The sequence below is a fragment of the Balearica regulorum genome, chromosome 13 (genome assembly GCF_011004875.1).
Source record: "Balearica regulorum gibbericeps isolate bBalReg1 chromosome 13, bBalReg1.pri, whole genome shotgun sequence".
NCBI lineage: Eukaryota > Metazoa > Chordata > Aves > Gruiformes > Gruidae > Balearica > Balearica regulorum.
In genome coordinates this window covers 375080-395722 of record NC_046196.1, presented here as the reverse complement: position 1 = coordinate 395722, position 20643 = coordinate 375080, and the positions used below count along the sequence as shown (strand labels likewise).

Below are 20643 nucleotides of genomic sequence, written 5' to 3'. Positions count from 1 at the left end.
TCTGCCGCTCGCACTGGTGCAGGGGGGCAGGGAAGAGCCCGCAGCAAAACCTGCGACTGCGGAGGGATGGACGGTCGGTCGGTCGCCTGTTGGAGTGCGGCTGGGGGCGACTGACGCGCTCCTGCCTTGTCCTCCCGACATGTCACCGCTATATTTTGTTATAAACAATCAAAGCAACCCCTCCCCTCGCCTTTCCCACCCACCCTCCTTTCAGAAAGGCGAGCTCTGTCGAAGTTTAAGCAAGGAAGCCGTCCCCCCGAAAGGCTGATTGCGGCACGTAAATGACCAGCCTCTGCGGGGTCTCGGGGCTCCCCACCCCGAGCACCCTGCAACTGCTGAGGTGGGGCATCGGAGGACCGCTGTCCGTCACAGGCTCGTCCTGTTCTCCAGGGCTCTTTTTCGTTTCCTTAATTGGCTCAGATACGTCGCTTGGGGTGAAGCATCTCAACCAGGGGAAAGTTAGTTCGTTGTAATTACGAGAGAAATAAACCATGTGAGGGCTTTGTTTTTTTGCTTTCGCTCTCCCTCGCCCCAATCTCTGCCGCGAGTGAGGGTGAGTGACGGTGCGGCTGGGAGGAGACGCAGCAACGCTGGGAACTTGCTGCTTTCACCTTCTCGTGCTTTCATTTTATTTCATTTTGTTTTTTAAAGGCATGAAGCAAGTGAAGCGACGAGAGGAATCCATTATGCAAATCAGGTCACATTTGCATAATGTCTCATGACTGGAATATGCAAATGAGTTGTATAATTTATGAGTGCCAGTGTCTGTCTAAAAGTGTTTGCCAGAATTTATAAAAAGTGAGACGCGGGGAGGGCAGCTGGGCTGGCTGCCCTGCCAGGAGGGCTCTGTGCTTTCTTTTCAAAGTCTTCCTTGAGATCAGCAGCTCAAACGCTCATTAATGAGAAACGAGCCCCCCTTTCCACCCTGTCCCCCTCGGTTTATTTTCCGTTTCTCCCTCTGCCAAGCCCCCACCTGCTCCCTTCAAACTTCTCCAGGCGGCGTTTGGCTGGTGCGGGGAGTCGGGACTGCGGCGGCCGGGCGGTCCCGCGCGCGCTGGCTCAGCCGGGGTCTCACTCTGGATGTCTCGGGGGCTCTTGCCAGCAGGAGAGACCCTGCCGTGCAGGCAAGCGAGCTCCGTGGGCACACTGTGCATCAGGGAGCTGCGCTGAGATGCTTGCCTCCGACAGGCATGGTGGGATTACTGCTTATTTGCAATGCGCCACGTCTAACTTGTGCTCTGAGTCAGAGACCCGTGCCTGACCTTCGGAAGAGCTGCAAGGTCAGTGCAGGGGTGGCAGTGCCAGTGGAGAGAGACCTTGAGTTTCCTGCCCAGAGCCGGCAGCGCGCAGCTTCGGCACCGAAAAGGTCTCTGGAATATCTGGAAATGCAGGACAGGTAACAAGACTCTTTTTCTTTTTTTTCTCTTTCCCCCTCTTCTCTGCGTGTTTGGAGATCTCGGGAGCATCGGGAGAATGCAGGTAGGCTCTTTCACACGGGGACACCACTGCTCTGAGCTGTCTGCTCCCGGAGAGGGTAAATAGTAACGGCACCGGCACGTGGAAAGCCGCGGCGTGGCTCTGGTGCGTGGATCACAACCTGCCCGCTCTGGGCAGGTTCCAGCGAGGAGCAGCAGGGTGGGTGAGCCCAGGGGTCAGGGCAGCTCGGCGTCAGCCTTCCTCAGCTCCGGGAGGTTCCTGAAAGGGCTTTTGGGCGAGGAAGTGTGATTTGCTTTTCTTGAGAATCTGCATTTCAGTTGTAAAAACCATATGTGGTTATCTCTCTGGTTTCAAAACAAGTTTTTTGCTATTAGTTACCGTCCAGACTGATGAATCTCTCACTTGCAGTCAGTTTCAAAATAATGTCAGTCTTTCTATGGTTTATTTAGTAGAGGCAGGTCTTGACTCTGACAGTGTATGTCGTACCGAACATCTCCAGTACAAAGCAGTGAACGCATAAAACGGTGCTTTTACCTGTGACTGTAGGATTCCTGGTGTGGGAATATAACCGGACCCTCTGCATTAGGCGTAAGGAAGCCAAAACCGGCACATCTTCTGCCTTGACAAGCAGCGGCGTATCCAGACCCCAAAGCATCCTTAGCTTACAACTGCTCAACTTTGGTGCCTTCCTCCTGCCCTGCGGGGTGACTCCCCCGTGCTGGTCCTCACCGGAACAGCTAGCAGAGAAGCAGCTGAGTGTGACCTGGAGCCTGTGCAGGATCGGTGCCACTGGGAATAACTGGTGTGTCCACTGAGGGCGGCAGGAGGCAGGGTGTTTTGTGGGGAGCGGCGGGGCTGCGGCAGCAGGGAGGGCCAAGGGCCGTGAGAGGGAGCGGTATGGGAGCCCTGGGACGTCCTGCAGCTCGGGGACCAGTGGCTCTGCAATGTCAGGAATCAGGGCCGCTTCTAACCTTGCGGCAAACCACCCTGCTTTGCTCATCACAAAAGCTCCTGCAAGCTGGAAAGGAGAAGGATCTGTGCACTTGTTAGGGTGTTTGGTGTAGCATCAGCGGATCCTGCACCAGGACTTGAGTCGGTTCCCCGGACAATACGTGTCACGGGCTGTCTTTCAGGGCTGGCCAGCACCAAGGCCCGGGGTCGTGGGGTGGGAGGAAGACCTCTGCATCTGTGGAGCAATTTGCAGGTGTCAGAGGGACTTCAGCCTCCATCTGGGGAGAACCCACAGCTCCATCTGGAGCTCGCCCCTCCGTGCTCTGGTCTGCACTGGTTGCTGGTCCTGGTGCCCCCTCCCTGCCGCTGCTTCTAACCCACGTTAGAGAACATGGAGATTATCAACAAATGTGTGGAGAGAAGAAGCAACAGAAGCAACTCTTCTCTTCCTCGGGGCACAGTTCAGGTCTCCCTGCTACCTCCCCTTCTCTCCAAGGCACAGGGGTCCCCGGGAGCCTTGCCATCCCATCCTCGTCTGCTCTGATGGCCCCAGGGAGAGCTGCATGCTGGAGTGCTCCCTCCCTTCCAGCGGGCAGGGCCTTCTATCTACCTATCTGTCGCTTTTTGGTGCTCTTATAAAACCACCGAAACTCATGAACGTTCTCTTCTGAACGTCGCACTGAGGACTGGTGAATGTCCCGAGCTTGGGATTTAGGGATGAAACAGCCGCTTTGGGGCGGGAGAATGAAAGCTCATCCAGCGTATGCACCGAAACTTCCATATCTACCAGGCAAGATTTCCTGGTCCTTGCAGGTCAAGTAACAAGGGACGGTATCATGGGAAATCCCTCACTCAGCATAACTCATTTACTGCCTGTGTTCCTGTCGAGGCGGTTTTTTGCCAGCTGAACAGAGTGCACTTGACAGACCCTTGTTGCTCTCTTCCAGTGTCCTCCTGTGCTTGGCCTCTGTGGATTCCCACCTGCAGTGTTGGAAGGGTTCCCTGCAGCTCCCTCCCTGAGACTTCCCCAGGCCTTTCTCTGCAGTTCGTGCTTTCTGTACCTCCATGGAGGTAAGCCATCTGAAACATTAATCCGGCAGACTTGTGAGCTGAGGCTTCTCCGCATGTTGGGGCCTCCCCAACAGAGCGTAGTTTAGCCATGTGCCTCCTAACTTTACCTGTTGTTGTAATTCCCGCCAAGAAGAGTTCCCACATCCAATGTAGAGTCCTTGTTTTAAAGAATCACATCACCTCTGCCACTTTCCATTCCTCAGGTATCAATGCTGGTTTAAGCAATGGGATACAGTAATCGGTACCCCCCGGGACCTCCAGTTGCCTCCTCACCTCTCTGGGTAAGCCATGCGACATCAGACAGTGCTAGCCTGGGTTGGATGGACACTCCTGATTTTCCACTCCTACCAGTGCTGAGCTCCGTGACAGTGAGAGCTGTTGATGCCGATGTAGTAACCCACGTTCTGAGCTGCCAGCTTTGTCCCACCCTTTCTCAGTTTGGCAGAAAAAGGGCAAGGTGCAGGCAGAGGTCTGAGCACTGCTTTGTGAACGGGTCCGTGAAGGCACCAGTCTGCCAGCAACAGGCACCAGCCACCAGCATCGCCATGCCAGCCTTGGCACACCCGATGGATGTGCCTAACGTTAAGAACGGCTTGTCTGCATGGGGCTTATTGCCTGATGGTTGTAGATAACAACAGTTGTAAGCAAAGTGTGTAAAACCTTTAAATCTTTAACAAATCTCTCATTAATCCCAGCTAAGTAGATTAAAGCTGACTGCAGGCTTTAAAAGGAAGCAAGCTGATCACTTGTAGGACAGAGAAAATAATATACAATGAAAACCAGTCAGACAGATAGGCTGCAATGTGCAGTTCCTTTGTTCCTGGTCTAGATAAAACTAGGATGGCAGTCAGACCACTGGACCTGGGTTCAGATGGAGCCAACGATTCAATGAGATGAGACTGTACAGCATGATTCTGTATAGCATGATTCAAAAATATCAAAGATGCTACAGGCAGATATTATCTATGCACTGCAGACTCGGGAAAGAAAGCAGTTCTGTGTGAATGGCATCTTCAGAAAAACAAGACAGGTTGCTGAAGTCCCAGATGAAAATCAGGATCCTTCTCAAGGTTCAGCCTGATGTTAAGGTCCTGAACATCAGAAGGGCCCGTTCTTGGCCTCGGGTACTCTCTCTACAATGGTCACTGGAACTGATCTGTATTTGTAGACATATAACTCTGGCAATGAAATGGTTAAATATCTTAGTGCAATGAAATTCAGCCAGATGATAATTACATTTTGCTTCAGTAACTGAAGGACTGGATTTTGTAGGACTAGACTCTTAGCTGGAGTGATCTGGGGCTTCTCTTCCTTAGAACAATATGTTCCTTTTCTAAACATATATCCTGCAGTATAAAGTACATAACCCTTGCTAGCTGTAGATGTCGCAGGTACAGGTGAAAGCTCTTCAGCAAAGGCCAGACATATCTCTGTAACCCATCGCTGTTGTCATTCAGTGACGTGCGCTCAGCTGGTGCTCTGCCCTTTGCTCACCCGTCTGCCCATGCCTGCTCATACGGTTGTCCATGGCTCCTGCTCACCCAGGGCCATACACTGTCCCTCACTTTTTCTCACGTTTTGTCTGTCCCACCTTATTTCAGCAGTGCCCACTTTTCTTGCCAGTTCAGTAATTCTGTTTTCTCTGTCTTTGCCTTTGACTCTTGTTATGGCGCTGTCCCCAGACCAACAAGACCAGGACTTTCTGCTCTAGCACCTATATATGTGTGTTTCAAAGGCGGCACCATGTTGACCAGTGCTAAAAAATTGCAGCAGTACCTCCTGCTTCTGTGGTCATATGTTCAAATGAAAACACTGATGTTAGTTCCTGAAGATTCAGGGTGACAAACATGTCAATGGCAGGTTTTCTCAGTTTGGTGGTAAGCAAGGGAAAACAAGAGATGCAGGATAAATCTTCTGAAGGCACAAATGCGGCTGGACCAGCCGAGCCTGTGTCAGCCTGGGTCCACGAGAAGGGAGCTCTTGGCGACTTCCCCACATTGGCAGGTGGTGTTTTGCTCTTTTGAGAGCAACTGAAATTTGAGGGTGCTTTGCGAGCAGTGCTGGTGGTCACGTCCCTCTTCTCTACCTCATCCTGCGAGACGGGCAGAACAACAGGCCTGATGCAGGTGATTCAGCCGGGGCCTCCACTGTGCAGTTAGATCTTTAGTGGCAGAAGGAAGAAGATAGCTGAAGGTTTCAAAGCTGCCATAGCAATTGGTCTCCTAAAACAGTGATGCTTCTGCTTTAATAAAGTTATGCTTTGTCTAAGCATGTGAGGAGGTGGCTGAAAAAACAGGACCGGAGGGTGCCCTGCTTCTCCCCCAACTCTACCAAAATGATGAGGAATTCCTACTGTCGCTCTCCCTGCTCTCACCCTGCTCCCCAAATAGTCAGCTTCCTCACCCTTCAAACCGCCCAAGGGCGCAATAAGTAGGTTAATGCTTGCTTTAGGGTTAGCCTGAGGGTGAGAGTTCCCCACAGGAACAGCAGAGCTGTGTTTGCTCTGTGTGCGTGTGAGTTCATGCGCGGGCAAGCCTTCAAGGTGAATGAATGCCTACTGCTCCCCTTTCGTTGTCGTGTGCCCCTTCCTCCTCATTTCTGCCCCAGCAGTGGGAACCTGCGTAGCCTTGTGGCTGGTTACCAAGTGGTCACTTTGCATAGCAGGCCTGCTTTTTGTGTTAATTCTGTGTTCATTGATGCCTTGACTTGTTCTTTACAGTTTTGACTCCCTCGTTTGGGAGCAAGTGCAAAGAGCAAGGCACAAGGACAGAGAAACAGAAGAAATGCAAAGGGTGGAGATTACATCTCAGTATGATTTGCATGCTGCAAATATTAATACATTACAGCATGGAGAAATGGCTATTGCTGTGTCTTCTATTTCCAAGACACAGCCCGTGTGCTGGGTTCCTTCACGGTTCTCCGCACTCAGAATCTGGAGCACAAGTCACAGGCAGCTGAACATCCTGAAGAGGGTCAAGACAGCCCAAGGCATCTCTTTGGGCTTTGAAGCCAGGTAGCTCAGGTCAAAGCAGGCAGCACTAATGTAGCTCCCAGAAAACTGATTTCAGCTCCTTTGTGTCATCCTCCACCTCCCAGCCAGGGGGGAATCCCTCTGTGGTGCTCTCTGGGGCTGGGGAACTGCCCTCGTGCCCTGTGTGCACTGCAGCGAGTGCCGCTGCTGCGAAGAGCTGCAGGAGAGGCAAACTCAGCTGCGCATCTCAGAGGCTGGCTGGCTTGGGCACTCCTTGCCTCGTGCTTGGAGAGAAGGGCTGCCAGCTGCGCGGGGCAGAAGCCCCACAGGCCAGACATTTACTGAGATGCAGAAACAAGATCTCTTCTTCATGCTCTAGGTTTGCTCATCACTAGCATCCTGCCCTCCTGTTTAGACTAGGGGTTTTCCTGGGGTAGCCAAGTACCCAATTCTTCCATGGTATCTCGTGGTGTTTCATAAACTCTCTCCTGAAAGGGTGCGCTGGGCCTGACTGGCACTGCTTTGGGCCCTTGACCTCTGTGTTCTCCACGGAGCCCTCTTACATCAGGGCAGGCTAGCTGAGGAGGAGCAGGTTGTTACATCTTTTTCCTCCAGCTGTTTCTTATGAATCTGAATGATGCCCATTTTTAATTTCTATGAGGACGCTGGTGCCACCACGGCTTGCGGGTGCTCAGACACTGCTCCAGCATTAACTGGCCAGCTCTACCTGCACAGACAAAGACCCGGCCAAGCACAGCAGAAAAAACTAGACCAAGGCTTCAGGATGTTCTCCCACAAAATGTTGAAATACCTAGTGAATTTTCCTACACTAGAATATTTTAAAACTTTAAAATAGAGCAAAGAATGATGCTAAGCCTACCAAGTAAACACCAAAGCACAGGGTGCGAATGTCCACTCCTGCTCCTCAGACATGCACACAAACAGCCAGAAAGAGCCGGTATCAACACGGTCAGTAAGTGCAGGGATCTAGGCTGCAGAAATAGGGGCTGCCCAGACCTCCCTCCCTGCAGAGCAATAGACTGCCCCTTCAGAAAAGATTCAAAGAAATCCTGTGGATTTTTCAGTGGTTTAGCCAGAGATTTTCTGTTTATATTTGTATAAGAATTTTCTATTTGCTCTGTGGTTTGTTCTTCTTCTTTGATGCTTCTTTGAAGCATCATCTATATTAAAACTTGGATTGTCTTTAAAAATGAACTATTTAACCGGTGTGAAATCCTGTCTGAACATTCTTATCTTCATTTAAGAGAGACATGCATTGATTACCAAATTAAGCTACTGTGAGCCCAAATCAAGAGTTTGCTCTAGATTTTGCAACAGTTGCATTAAATATTTTAAAGTTGATTTTTAAGTGATATTGTTTTAACTTTAGACAAGGCTTTGATTTCAGTTCTGCCATGCTTTTATGCTTTTCCTTGCATTCTTTTTTTCATTTTTCATTCATTCTTCCAGTTCCCTGCCTCCCAGCCCTCTGTTCTCACCCTCCAGTGCAGTGGATTTTTTTTTCTTTTTTTCCTTCCTAGCTTCTCCCTTTCTCTGCAGTGTCACTGGCAAACTCGCTCCTGTTCTTCTGCTCTCCACTTTCCTGGCTATCAGTAGCATGTACCTGCAGGTCCTCTCCCCTCTCCTCCTTCCTTGAAATCTGTGGCATCTGTTTTTCTCCCCCGTGGAGCGCACAGAGCTTATTAAAGAAATGACAGCCTTACCTGTGTCTCTCAACAGTGCACCCAGCGCCTGGGTGTCAGGCTGGCTGGGGCAGGGAGCACGGGGCGAGGATGGGAATGCAGTCGAGCTCATTCGGGTGACTTTGGTCATGCCTCGTGCATCAGGTTGCCCTGTTTTCTCTTACTGCCAGACTAATTCCAAAAAAGGAAAACAAACCAAAATATCTCAGTGATTTTGAATTGCAAATCTGGGTGTTCGAAAGCCATGAAATGAGAAATTTAAGCTGCTTACTGCAACATGAATCCACCCGTGTTGGACACGAGGAGCATTTCCTATTTCTGCTCAGAGTCCTAAATACATATCTCAGTTAAAACACGTGTCCGAGCAGCTATGGCTGGCAAAAACAGGGTTAGGGAGGAAAACAGAGAGGGTTTTGCTGTGTTCATTATGACAGACGTTGACTGTGGCAAGGTAAGGTTAAAAGTGTGCCTAGAACTATGTATTCAAAGTTAATTTACTATTTAAATTTTAATGTTTGAAGTTGCCATGTTTAATTTCCATGTAAATATTAATTTGTATTGTTGCATAAAGGTAGTATTGACATTTTCCATTAAAAGATTCTCTTTTTGGTTGCTTGCCACTCCTTTACCCGCTTTAAACCTGAAACTTTCTACATTCATTTTAGTCTTGGCATGATTTTGCTTTAATATTTCGGGGGGGGGGGGTTGGAACCCAAACAGTTTTGCCCGAACACATTTCAAGAGAAAAAGATATATGACTTGTTCAAGATCTGGGGGGGAACCTTGCAGATATTTCCTTGACAAACAAGAAAGCCTCGGTCCTTCAGTGTAAAGATTTCAGCGTTCTTGCCAGAAATATTTTAGCAATGTGCTGCACCTTGCCTGTAGAATTAGCCTTAACTTTGACATTCCTCACGCTCCAGCCCTGCTGGGAGTGCCCGGGATTCCCTTCACCCCCGCCGCCCCGTGCTCCATCCCCGCGTGAGCACGCTGGTCCCACACCTGGCTGCACTCCCAAAGTGCGAAACGTGGCGTGATGGTGTGGCGTCAGTTCAGCCTCTCTGTGCCTATGCCTCACGCCACTGTTCTTCTTTGATGACATGCTGCGTGCGTGGTTACTGCTCCATGAATGGATCGTGTGCGGCAAAGGCGGTTGCTGTTTGCGGGATTTCTCACCCGGCTGTTGTGGAAACCTGGAAGTGTTGAATGAGTGACAGGCAGTGGCTTGGGAGTCGTCTTGGTGGGGAATTGCTCTTAGAGACAGGTACGGCCATGGGTTTGCTATGTTACTGGAGACAGTGGGCAAGCCAGGACCCTTGCAGACAGCTCAAATTGTCCTTATCTTCAAACTTTTCAGCTTGGAACATAAAGGTGTTTCTTTGTAGAATTGCTGAGCGCTCACAGTTTTGCTTGAAACATATGAAATGCTATAAAGTTGTTAAGTGCTTCACAAATCAGAACGAGACAGCTCAAATCAAGCACCTAAAATTAGAGGACACATCCAGTGCTTGAATCTCTCTCTGCCTCTATTCTGCATTTGTAAAGTGCGGATAATAAAACTTTTTCCTCACAGGGGTGCTGAGATTAAGTAATGCTCCTGGAGAATTTAGGTAATGATGAATGTCATAGAAATTCCCAGAAGGAGATAAATAACAATGTTCTGCATGAGGTTTGAAAAGTGTGCACTAAATGCAAGTTGGAGCCACACACTAAGTTGTGAGAGAGAAAAGGAAATACTGACTGATTACCTTTTCTGGGCACTTTATCCACCCTGTGAATGAGTAAGTCCAGGAGAGTATAGGATCATTTATTGGAGACCATACCATATGCTTGTACAGAAGGGCCCAAATTATGCTGGCAGCCTTAATTCTGTCATATCCAGTGTTCTAATAGTGTCTTGTAATTGTGGTATTTTTCTAAAATAGTTGTACTGTAGGCACTTTTTTAAATTAAGAAATCACATCTGTTCTCATGCATGTTTCTGTAGTTAGTCCAGCTAATGAAAACTGCAAGGGTTAGGCATTCTTTGAAAGCATTCCTCAATAGTAAATGTTAACAGAGACACCAGAGCATTGTCCTAGCTATTAATCTGCAGATAATAGAGGTTCCATTTCTTAAGTACACACAGAAAAGGAGAAGAAGAAATACTGGCTATGACACAAAATGAATTGTCTTCCTCCATGCCCTCGTAACCTAGGGCATGTAGTGCAGGCTGCCAGCCATTGCGTTACAGATTTAAAAGTGCTGGAATCTCTCAGTTCTTTAGCAGGTTGCCTGATGGATTGGTGAGTAATGTACTTGAAGAGTGCATTACTAAGCCCCAGACTAATGGCTAGCTCTTGCCCATGGCTTTTGCTGTAGATCATTCATTGTGCTATTCATAAGCTCTCTGCCAGTCTGTGTCTGGCACTTGTGCTGCTGCTGCTAACACCATTTGCCTGATGAATTCTGCACGAACATCCCCCACATTTTCAGAAGGCAAGTGGTAAATGAGAAGAAAAGAGTGAGTCACAGTTCTCCAGCAGTTCTCCTCATGCTCTTTTGGAGGACATGGAAAGGTGATGGGCATGATAGTCACTCACCCAGTATTACTAGCACTATAACCTGTAGAAAACATCTGGGGTTTCTGCACACCACAGGGCACCTTTGGTATCACTTTCTGAGGAATTTGTGCCTGGAAACTTTGCTCTCATAGGAAGACTGATACTACAGGCCATGGTAAGACAGAAAGGGGAAGTACAGTTGGCTGGGTTGCTGAGTATGGCTCTTGGACAGAAAATGTGTGCTCTGGTGTGCTAGAAAGAGATGCCTAGATGTAGTTATCAAGATTTGGCAGTTGTGTGAGCTAAACTAGGTAGAACAAAGCTTCACAGCAAAGACCTTCTCCAGGGTTGACTTGTGGGCTGGCTTTGGTGGACGGGGCAGATGTGTGCAGAGATGAATGAGTTGCCCTGTTTCCAGTCCCCATCTGACTTTGGAGGTTTTCCTCTTTCTTTAGATGCCATGATATTGTAGCAATAGGATGAGGGGTAATGGCCTTAAGCTGAAGGAGGGTAGATTTAGATTACATATTGGAAAGAAATTCTTCCCTGTGAGGGTGCTGAGGCCCTGGCACAGGGTGCCCAGAGAAGCTGTGGCTGCCCCTGGCTCCCTGGCAGTGGTCAAGGCCAGGTTGGATGGGGCTTTGGGCAACCTGGGCTAGTGGAGGGTGTCCCTGCCCATGGCAGGGGTGGGACTGGGTGGGCTTTGAGGTCCGTTCCCACCCAAACCCTTCCATGGTTCTATGATTCTGTATTAACAGGACTCCAGGGTAACTGCCCAGGAGTTGTGGCTCCCTGGTGTGGTTGAGACTAGCTGGACCCCTCTCTGCCTCTTTCACTTGGCCCACTGCACAGCCATGAGAAAAGAGCAATCCAGTCAACTATCGATTTAAACTAATGGCCCATCCCATCTCCAGTGGTTTGAGTCATCCAGGACCCTTTCCAATCCCCAAGTCCAGTCTGGTAGCCTTGCTCTGCTATTCTGTGCTCTTTGGCTTTTTGCAAGAAGTTACTTAAACTTCTGCAGTTCTTTATTAACATATCCCTGATGAGCTTATGGAAAAGATGAAGCCTTCATCCTAATGAATTTCCTCTACAGCAGTCATAGTAGAGATTGCTGCTCAAACTAGTCAGCAGAACCAAAATTGTAAAAACAGTGCAGATGAGGAAAGTTCTTCAGTTCCAGCAGTCCAAACTGAGCAACACTAAATTTTCTAATTTACGCCACGTGTTAGGAATGTTGTACCTTTTGAGGGGATAGTAGTAATGGCATCAATACACTGGGGCTGCTAGATACTATATTCTTTTAGAGAAAGACCTCTTTTTACCACGGCTATTTTTATTTATGTGCTTCAAATACAGCTTGGACACCTTTTCATTGCCCCAAGCAGGAAGCAAATTCTGGTTCTTTGTATCATTAACATTAATTCTACAACCAAAAATCTGAGGGTATTTTGCATATAGAAACAGGTGGAGGATGTGGAGGGTTGCAGACAAAGACGATGCTGCTAAAAAGGAGTATGCCATAAAACCAGAAATTCCCAGTGAGTACTGTCAATTGGTTTATTTGCACGCTCTTTTGGAAGATGTTTCTGGTAATAAAGCATCATCAGTCTATTTCTCTGTCTCAGCCTGCCTATATAAAACCTTATGGTGGCCTATATTTAACTGGGAATACCCTCTGCTTGTTTCCTATGTTCTAGCTTGAGTTTTCTTTCTTTAACAAGCACAACAGCATGCTGCTCTGTCTTCAAAGAGGAAATTAATTCCGTCCGCAAAAGGGTCAAGTGCTAGAAAGTGCATAGCAATGCAGTTTGCATGGCAGGATCCAGGAGATATGATGCTAATAAGATTCTAAGATGAGAACAGCAGACTGGCTCTGGGGATTCAGATGAAGGGTTCTGTAAATTTTAAAAGAAATGGTCTCCAAAAACTAATGATGTCTGCTTTCCAATTCATTAATAATGTGGAGCAGGGAGATGGGAGTGAGAAGCAGGCCATGCTTTGAAATATCAAAATGTAACAAGAAAAAAAACAGTGAGAGCTCATCTCCTCGGGGTCATAAAGCTGGGAGAAACAGGCAGGCTGCAGGGGAAGGTAGTGTCAGTGCCTAGAGGGAAGGAAATTGCGCTGTGTGTTCTGCTGCGTGTAATTTATGCACAGACTCTTTGCCAGTGTTGATGTATAATTTCTATGCTGAAAAAGATGTTGCTGTATTGACAGAGTTTTTTCAACGTTCTTGTTTAAGGTGACATTACACAGGATGTCTGGTGGATTTTAAAAACATATCTGAATCGTCTTAGCATATTTACAAATGACTCTTGGTAAACCTTCCCCTTCGCCTTTTTGCATTGCATGCACGAAACTGAGTAACAAGAACCCGAACCTTGTTTGTAGTTAATAGCGGAAGAAAACCCCTCAGGCAAAGCCTAATGAACCAAGAGCAATTCTGAGCTTTCCTCTGTAATATCTGGAGAGACCGTGCCTTTCCAAGGGCTGCCTGGACACATCGCGTGACCTTGCTGCTTTACATCATGAAAATTTCCCATTACTGGTATAGTGTTTGCGTGGAGGTGCTATTGTGCAGATATTACGCTAGAGTCTCTCCCTTATGTGTGCAGAGTTTGCAGCTAATAGAAAATGTCTGTGCTTGAATGGTTTCCAGAGCGGAAAGGTGTGCAGCGGGAGGATTTAGTTCCGACTTTTATTTTGACAAAGCTATTATGATTTGCAGAGTGAGGTTAAGGTTTTCCTCCTATCTTCTCCTTTTATCTGTGAGATATTTTCTCATCTCGCCTCGAAACCTCCCGTCAGCAGTGACTGGTGAGGTTCTGGGGAGCAGCCTGTGCCGCGGAGCCCCACCGCCGTCTGTAGCTCTTTGGAGCCAGCCCACGGGCTGCTGGCGGGGCAGCGCGCGGCCGCAGAAAGCCCGGCCCGGGGGGCACAGGACAGGGGCTCTGCCGCCAGCACGGAGCCTGCGGGGCTGCCGCTTCCGTGGCACTCAGCACCGGCACGCTCCGGCCGTACCTGCATGCTCCAGGTGCAGCGAGGGGCACTTGCCACGGCCACTGCGCTGGCCCTCTCGTCATGGGCACTCTGCTTGGCCGGGGTGTTTGACAGAGCATTTTCCAGCCCCAGTAAGACTGGTGTCTTGTCTTTGCTGCATTGTGCTGCCCTGAAGCTTTTTTCTTGTGGTCTGCTTTCACAGTCTGCAGGTCCCATCTGTTTTCTTTAGCTTGAGTCACATTATCTCAGCAGTAAGTCATGCTCAAGACAAGTAATTTCTCTTGGGTACAGGAGTAGGGGTTCAAAGGAGTGTTTAGTAAGTGGTAGCATGTGCTGGAGACACCCGCTCCGCTCAGAAGAGTTGTTTTCATAAGGGCTTCTGCTGAGTTGCAGAATCAGGTGGCTCAGCCAAGTGTCTGGGCCGCGATGGGCGATTTTTGGGAGATAGCTCATAGAGTCTGGCTAGGAGGCTGGAGCTGAGTCTTCTTTTCTTGCTAAAGCCACAGTCGTAGAGGGGAGTGAAGTGAGACTCTGCATCATGTCTGCAACATGTTCATAAACCAGGTTTCTCTTAGTGTTTATAAATGTTGTGTATTTCTTCATCAGGATACTATGGGGTCCTCAATATTGACAGGTATGCCTCAGTTGTCCCTAGAGCAAACCACAAATGCATTGGCACCAAACCACAGCCTTCACCTGTGGTTTTTTTTCTGCACGTTCGTGGTCTCCAGTGAATCAGCCTGACTTTACAGGCATTCCCGTGAACTCGCAGGGATGATACAGCCATGTGTATCAAATCTTCCGCTTTACTCATATTTGCGTCTCAAATGTTTCCTTGGAGAAGAGCTGGGGAATTTGTTTCCTCAGGAAATCTCAAGATAGATTGATAAGGATTTTCTTGAAGGTTTTCCAGTGAAGTTCCTGCTTGTTATTCAGTTTCTCAGCACAAGGTTACAGAATGACTTGCCTGCAGTCACATAGTCGGTCAGTGGAGCAGACAAGAGTTCACAGCTGCCTGAGCAGAGATACGGTTGTGTGCATCGGGACTGTCTTATGGCATCAGGAAAGATATGAAAACCAGCTGGTATATGGAGGCCTTTTTCACTGATGTTCTTCACCTAGCCACTTGGGAACTGAGTTGATTTTTGTGTCAACGATCTTCCAGCAGAAACCATTCTGGCTTGGAGCTTGGCAGTAACATTACTGTAGCCACCAGGACCTTGGCATGAGCAGTTATATTTTTAAGGTCTTTGTTTATGGTGAAGGGGAAATGAGCCAGCATTCCAGTGTAAAATATAAAGATTTCATAACCCCAGATTTTCTGAGTTCTGTGCACCAGGTAGACTGACTGATATGTGATGGCCACCTGAAAAAAGTTGTGCATTCCTTTCTGATTTGCACCAGTTTACTGCTGACTGCTTTTTCCAAACTTTTTATCTAAATGATGAAAAAACACCTAGGTTTTGCTGAAGGAGAAAAAAAAAAGGGCAAGAATTTTTCTCTGTTCAAAACCTAAAGATTCTGCTCTAATTTGGGAGCCTATTGCTGGACACGTTTCCTTTCTTCCCACATGACAAACATCTCCTGTCCCCATCAAGCTGCAAAAGCCTGCAGAAGAACTACGAAATGAGACATCTGAATTTCTGCAAATCTGTGAATGAGATGTCTTCTACAATCATGGCATCCAGGCTTCAAACGGCCTATGGAATCCTTTTGAAATACACTAGGAAATGCTAGAAGCCTATGAGCTCTCTCATATTCTGGATGTTGTACTGCAAGTCGCTCTCCAGGTGAGAAACCCAGCTCTTTGTCCCTGTGCTGTACTTTCCAGTGCTGCACACTAGCTTTGTGCTTGCAGTAACAGTTAAGGTTGCCTACGGTCCTTGAGCTTGCAGAAAAAGTAGACAAAGATATTGCAAATATAGCTGTGATCTTACTGTCTCATAGCACCCTGCTTAGGGAGAGCTGCAGTTGTGTTTCTCGTCCTGTAGCTGCTCTTTGCAGTTTGAAAGCTCTCATGGAAGAAGAGTCCTCAGCAATACTGAATACACTGTCCTGAGCATTTTAAAATGGCGTCTTTAATTAGAGGAGACATTTCTGAGTTTGTGATGCTGTCACAGTAATGACATCATCTGCACGTCTGCTGTAGCACAAACCAGGTTTACTATGGCTCACACACTCGCTGAGCTGGCAGAAGAAACAGTCTTTGCTCTGCACTAGGGCATTTGATTTAGTTCAGGCACGCAAGTCCTTGCAAAAGTCAAGGTTAGGGGAGTATCAGCTGTTTGCCTTCCCGTAAGGAGATCTCCTGCCCTCTTTCGCTGGGACTTAGCTCTTTGGAGCATGAGACTTTTCAGCAATTGCTTCAACTGTACCTACGCAGAAAGTTCTTCCTGCATGGCTACAGGGTGACAGAAAAGCAGGGCTGCAAGGAGCACGTGAGGAGCTATCTATCCATCCTCATACCCTGAAGTGTGGTATTTGTTTGAAGAGATGATTCTTTCCGTTGTTCTTTCCTCAAGCTAAATCATTTGAACTCCTTCACTCCTCCCTTAGGGGTCATGTTTCCAGATCTCAGTTCATTCGCACTGGTCACCTCTGGGATTTATCCAGCTGCTCCACTAATCCTTTGAAGTGCCGTTCCCCAAATCAGACACCATGCTTCAGCTAGGGATCAAGCATGCAGATGACTTCACATGTCTTGAAGGCTACGTCCTGTTCATGCATCCAAAATAACACTTTCCTTTTTCACAACAGTGCCATATCATTGGCTTGCATTCATATGGATCCACAGTAGTACTAGCCCCATCTCGATAAGCTCCTACCTAGCAACTGTTGATACTCTGAATATGCAGCAGTGATTCCTGCCTGTGTAGACCTTGCGCTCGTCTCTATTGAATTTCACTTTATTCTCCCAGATCATTTCTCCAGTTTATGAGGTTTTAAATCCCATCTTCCAATAATCTTGCAGTTCCACCTACATCTGTCATTTGCAAGTGTAACTAATGTTCTCTATTCCATCACCTACACCGTTAAAAATCCCCGGCACAAAAAAAGAGTAAGCCCCTCAAAAGCTCCAGGTACATCCTTCCATTTTGGCAATGAATCATTGATAACTACTCATGTAATGGGACTCTTCAACAAGTTTTGTACCTAAGTTACCTTTGTACCTTATCTAATAGTAGTTTCATCTAGATCGTGTTTCTTTGGCTTGCTTAAAAGAAGACTATGTGAGACAGCATCAGAAACTTTTATAAGATCAAGATATACGACATCTGTTGTATCTCTTCTATCTACAACCTTTTACCATTTTGTGGAAGGAACTTACATTAGAGAAGATTTGTTCTTGACAAATCCACATTGGTTGTTACCCATCTCTTGTTATCTTTCAGATTTTTATAAATTGTTTAATTACTGGTTTATTTTACAATTTTAAGTTTACAAATTGTTTAGTTTTCCAGAAATTTGAGCTAAGTTGACTGATCTATGATTCTCTGACTACTTCTTCCTCTACCCCCTTTTTATAGACAGACACTATGTTTGCCATTTGTCAGTCTTCCAGTAGTTCATGAGGCCTTAAGTGCTCTTAAACTGCTTCCATCAATTCTTTACATACCCTACATGGGGATTCCATAGACCCACATAGGTTGAAAATATCTAACTTATAACTGCATGCCATACCTGTCTGAGTCTGAAATCCTGCCTCTTTGTCCTTGGTATTATCTGTGATAGCCATCTTTTTGCTGTTGACCTTTTAGACGAGACTGGAACAAGATGCATGAAAGACTGGTCTTCTTAGCACCCTATGTCAATAATTGTACCGTTCTGTGGAGGAGCAAGCCAACTCTTTTCTTACTCTTTCCAGTAAATGCATACTTGCTACTTTTGATTTCCCTTGTTGGTTGCACCACATTGTATCTTCCTAGTTTTTCCCTCTACTTACTCCTGCTGTCATACTTGTCCCTAGAAATCTGATTGTTTCCTGTTTGTGTTTGTAATCACTGTGGAGCTCATGGTTCAGTTTAGTTCATTTCACACTACACTTGTAGCACTTCCTTTGCACAATGCCTTGAACTGGTGCAGTTACCAACATTCTTCTGAGGAACTGTCCCCTGGTACATCCATATTTTAGTCACATGAGGCATTATACCAAGTCCTTGTTAATGCCATTTAATTGTATTATTTAGCATGAATTAAGAATTAGAATCAGAAAATCACAGAATACTAAAGGTTGCAAAGGACTTCAGGAGGTCTGCGGTCCAACCTCCTGCTCAAAGCAGGAGTAACCTCAAAGTTTGATAAGGTTGCTCAGGGTCTTGTTCAGTTGAGTTTTCATCATGAAACCTCCTTAAAGGACTCTGAGATAGTGAGTCAAGTGCAGGAGAAGTGCTTGCTGGAGACCACAGCAGAGTCCCAGGAGCAGTACCTCCATGTCAGAGAGTTACTGTCCTGACTTGCTGTGCTCCTCTTTGTACACAGCCTGTCTTTCATCTTCCTTTTTTGGTCTTCCCCTCACTTACATGAGAGTGCACATGCATGTCAGTGAATAGTGTAGTTATTGTATAGCTTCTGCTTCCCCTTCTTTAGCATCCAGGGTTTTGTAAACCAAACTGATGCTTATGGGAGCTGCAGAGACCCAGAACTTCTGAAAACCAAATCTGGCACTTCAGACTGTGCCAAATAACCTGTATTTCATGTGCCATCACCTGATATGCTGGTTGGAGATGAGGGATGCTGCAGTAAGAGATGAGTGGCAGGAAAAACATGTCTACACCCTACATACAGTGAGTCAGGATGCAGGAATGTCGGGCACGGAAGATTTATATATTCTGAGATGCCTGCTTGTAGATTTCTTGTTTCATCACAAAACCTTGAATTTTCCACTGAGGAGGGAATTCAGAGATCTGCCAGAGGGATTGTGTCTTGGTGGTATTTAGCTGTTGCCTTATGATCCTTTTTCCGCTCCTTTTCACACACGCAGCGTCTCCCCAGCAGTTCCCTTTCTAGCACTTCACACCAAGCAGGGCTGTCTGATTATTCTTCATGACGGCTGTAAAAATGCCTAGATCCATGGCAGCTCTACTGCAGAAAACGTCTTGTGAAGAGTGAGCTCTCATTTCAGATAACAAGCCAGATTTCTGTACCGGACCGACTCGTCATCAGGCCAACACGCCGAGGGGCGAGGCACGGACACTGGCGCCTGAGCTGCTCTTGCAGCTGTACCTGGGGATGGGGTTTTCCCTGCCTTTCTGTATCTCTCAATTCAATCTACTGCAGACACTTTTGAAAATCTAATTACACAGCATTTCATACTATGAATTGTTAATTTGTGGGAGAGAGATCTACGAAGATCTTTATAAGTGAGAGCAGAATGAAATGCACGGTTTCTTCCTGCTCGTAATTCCTGTGCTCTGCTTCCTCCCGCATTTCCATGTGCATCTCAGACTCGCTTTGCCGAAGCTGGCTCCTGCTGGCACTGCCCTCCTCAAACCTCACCTCTCCTCACTGTGTAATGCTTCCTGCACAAGGGAGAGACGTTTGCTGTTCCCGGCAGCGCTGCTGCTTTTGTTGGGTCTTTCCTTCTGTCAACTCTCCCAAGCCCGTCCAGGAGAAGAGCGTTACAAGAGCAGGATCACTAGGTGGAGGCAATGAGGGGGAGGAACAACAGGTTTTGTGACAGGACAACGCAGTGTCTCTCTCGGAGAGGAGCCAGCCATGGTACGAGGCTATGCCGAGTGGCTTTCAACGAGTCACTGAAACCTTTCTGGGCCTCAGTTTCCCCGTTTGAGAGAACAGTGGAAGTGCGTGCGCACCCCACTGGGCCGGCAGGACTGTGCTCTGCAGCTCCACATCCTTTGGGTCCTCCACCTCTCCACTGGTGTCCAGGACGCCGCTGCTGCTCCGGGGGCCGCTGCAGCATGTGCCATGCATGACCTGCTTCAGGCGCCCGCGGACGCGCACCAGCTGCCGGGCGCCACGGCCCCTCGCGCGGGGCAGAGGCACCGCTCCTCGCCGAGACCAGGGGACAGCAGCGTCAGGACCGGCCAGATGATCTGGCCCCATCTGGGAGCGCAGATACGGCAGTAACCGGCTCTGCGACAGATCCTAGATAGGCCGTGGACTCCACGGCAGGACTCTCTTCTTGTGACGGATACCCAAAGGCAGCTTCTCCTTTAATTAAATATGAAAATCTATAATGCAGTCAGCATGATGCCTCTTGGTATGTTTATTTTTATACCCCATTTATTTGCTTTTGTTCTCAACACATGCTTTCATTATGAGGGAGATTTTTATGCTGACCATCTGTGCATTATGAATGAATTTCAGACAGGACTGAAGGGCTTGGGGAGCAGGATAGAGGTCAGTTGCGTTTTTTAATATCTGAGTGGAAATGGGTGTCGTTTACAGTTGTGGAATAAACACACCAACTAGTCTTTTTCTTAAAATAATACTGAAATTGAGAAGTTGACATTTTTAAGTTGTTGTCTTTAGGTTTCAGGATTACCAGGCTTTTGACATTAGTGGAGTATTTCATACCTCACGTAGTTAATGTTTCACTTTCTATCTCTACACTCAGAAAAAAATATTTATTGTTTCAATAATATTCTGCCTACATTTTAATATTTTTCTCTGCAGCCAAAGGGTAAAAAGCATTTAATTTCCCCAGCACCAAAGGTGATGGCCTTGATCCGTGTGACTGTAACCGTAGTTCTGTGCCCAGGCCAGTTTCAAGTCTCGGGGAATGGGTTAGATATCCCCAGGCAGAGCCCGGTGGATATCACGAAAACAAAAGGGAGCATGCCAAAGCCTGGCTGGTATGGTACTCAGATCTGTCCTTGTCTGCAAAGAAAAGGACTGCTGCTCTCTCCAGTCTTCTCTCTGTCCTCTTGGCGTCATTTAAAATGATGAAACGTCCCACATGTGCATTGCCCTGCTGAGCACTCGCTGCCGGTGTGAGCCCCAC

At 47.4% G+C, this 20643-nt stretch overlaps 1 protein-coding gene across 1 annotated transcript in view; it reads left to right on the top strand.

The window, feature by feature from the left end:
* Positions 1-281: 281 nt before the first annotated feature.
* The window catches only part of LOC142603762 (uncharacterized), a 43755-nt gene continuing 23393 nt past the window's right edge, over positions 282-20643 (top strand). Inside the window, exons 1-4 of the mRNA XM_075765983.1 lie at positions 282-340; positions 1248-1396; positions 3336-3459; positions 3663-3740. Coding sequence (XP_075622098.1) covers positions 282-340; positions 1248-1396; positions 3336-3459; positions 3663-3740 — 410 coding nt within the window. The remainder of the gene's footprint in view (positions 341-1247; positions 1397-3335; positions 3460-3662; positions 3741-20643) is intronic.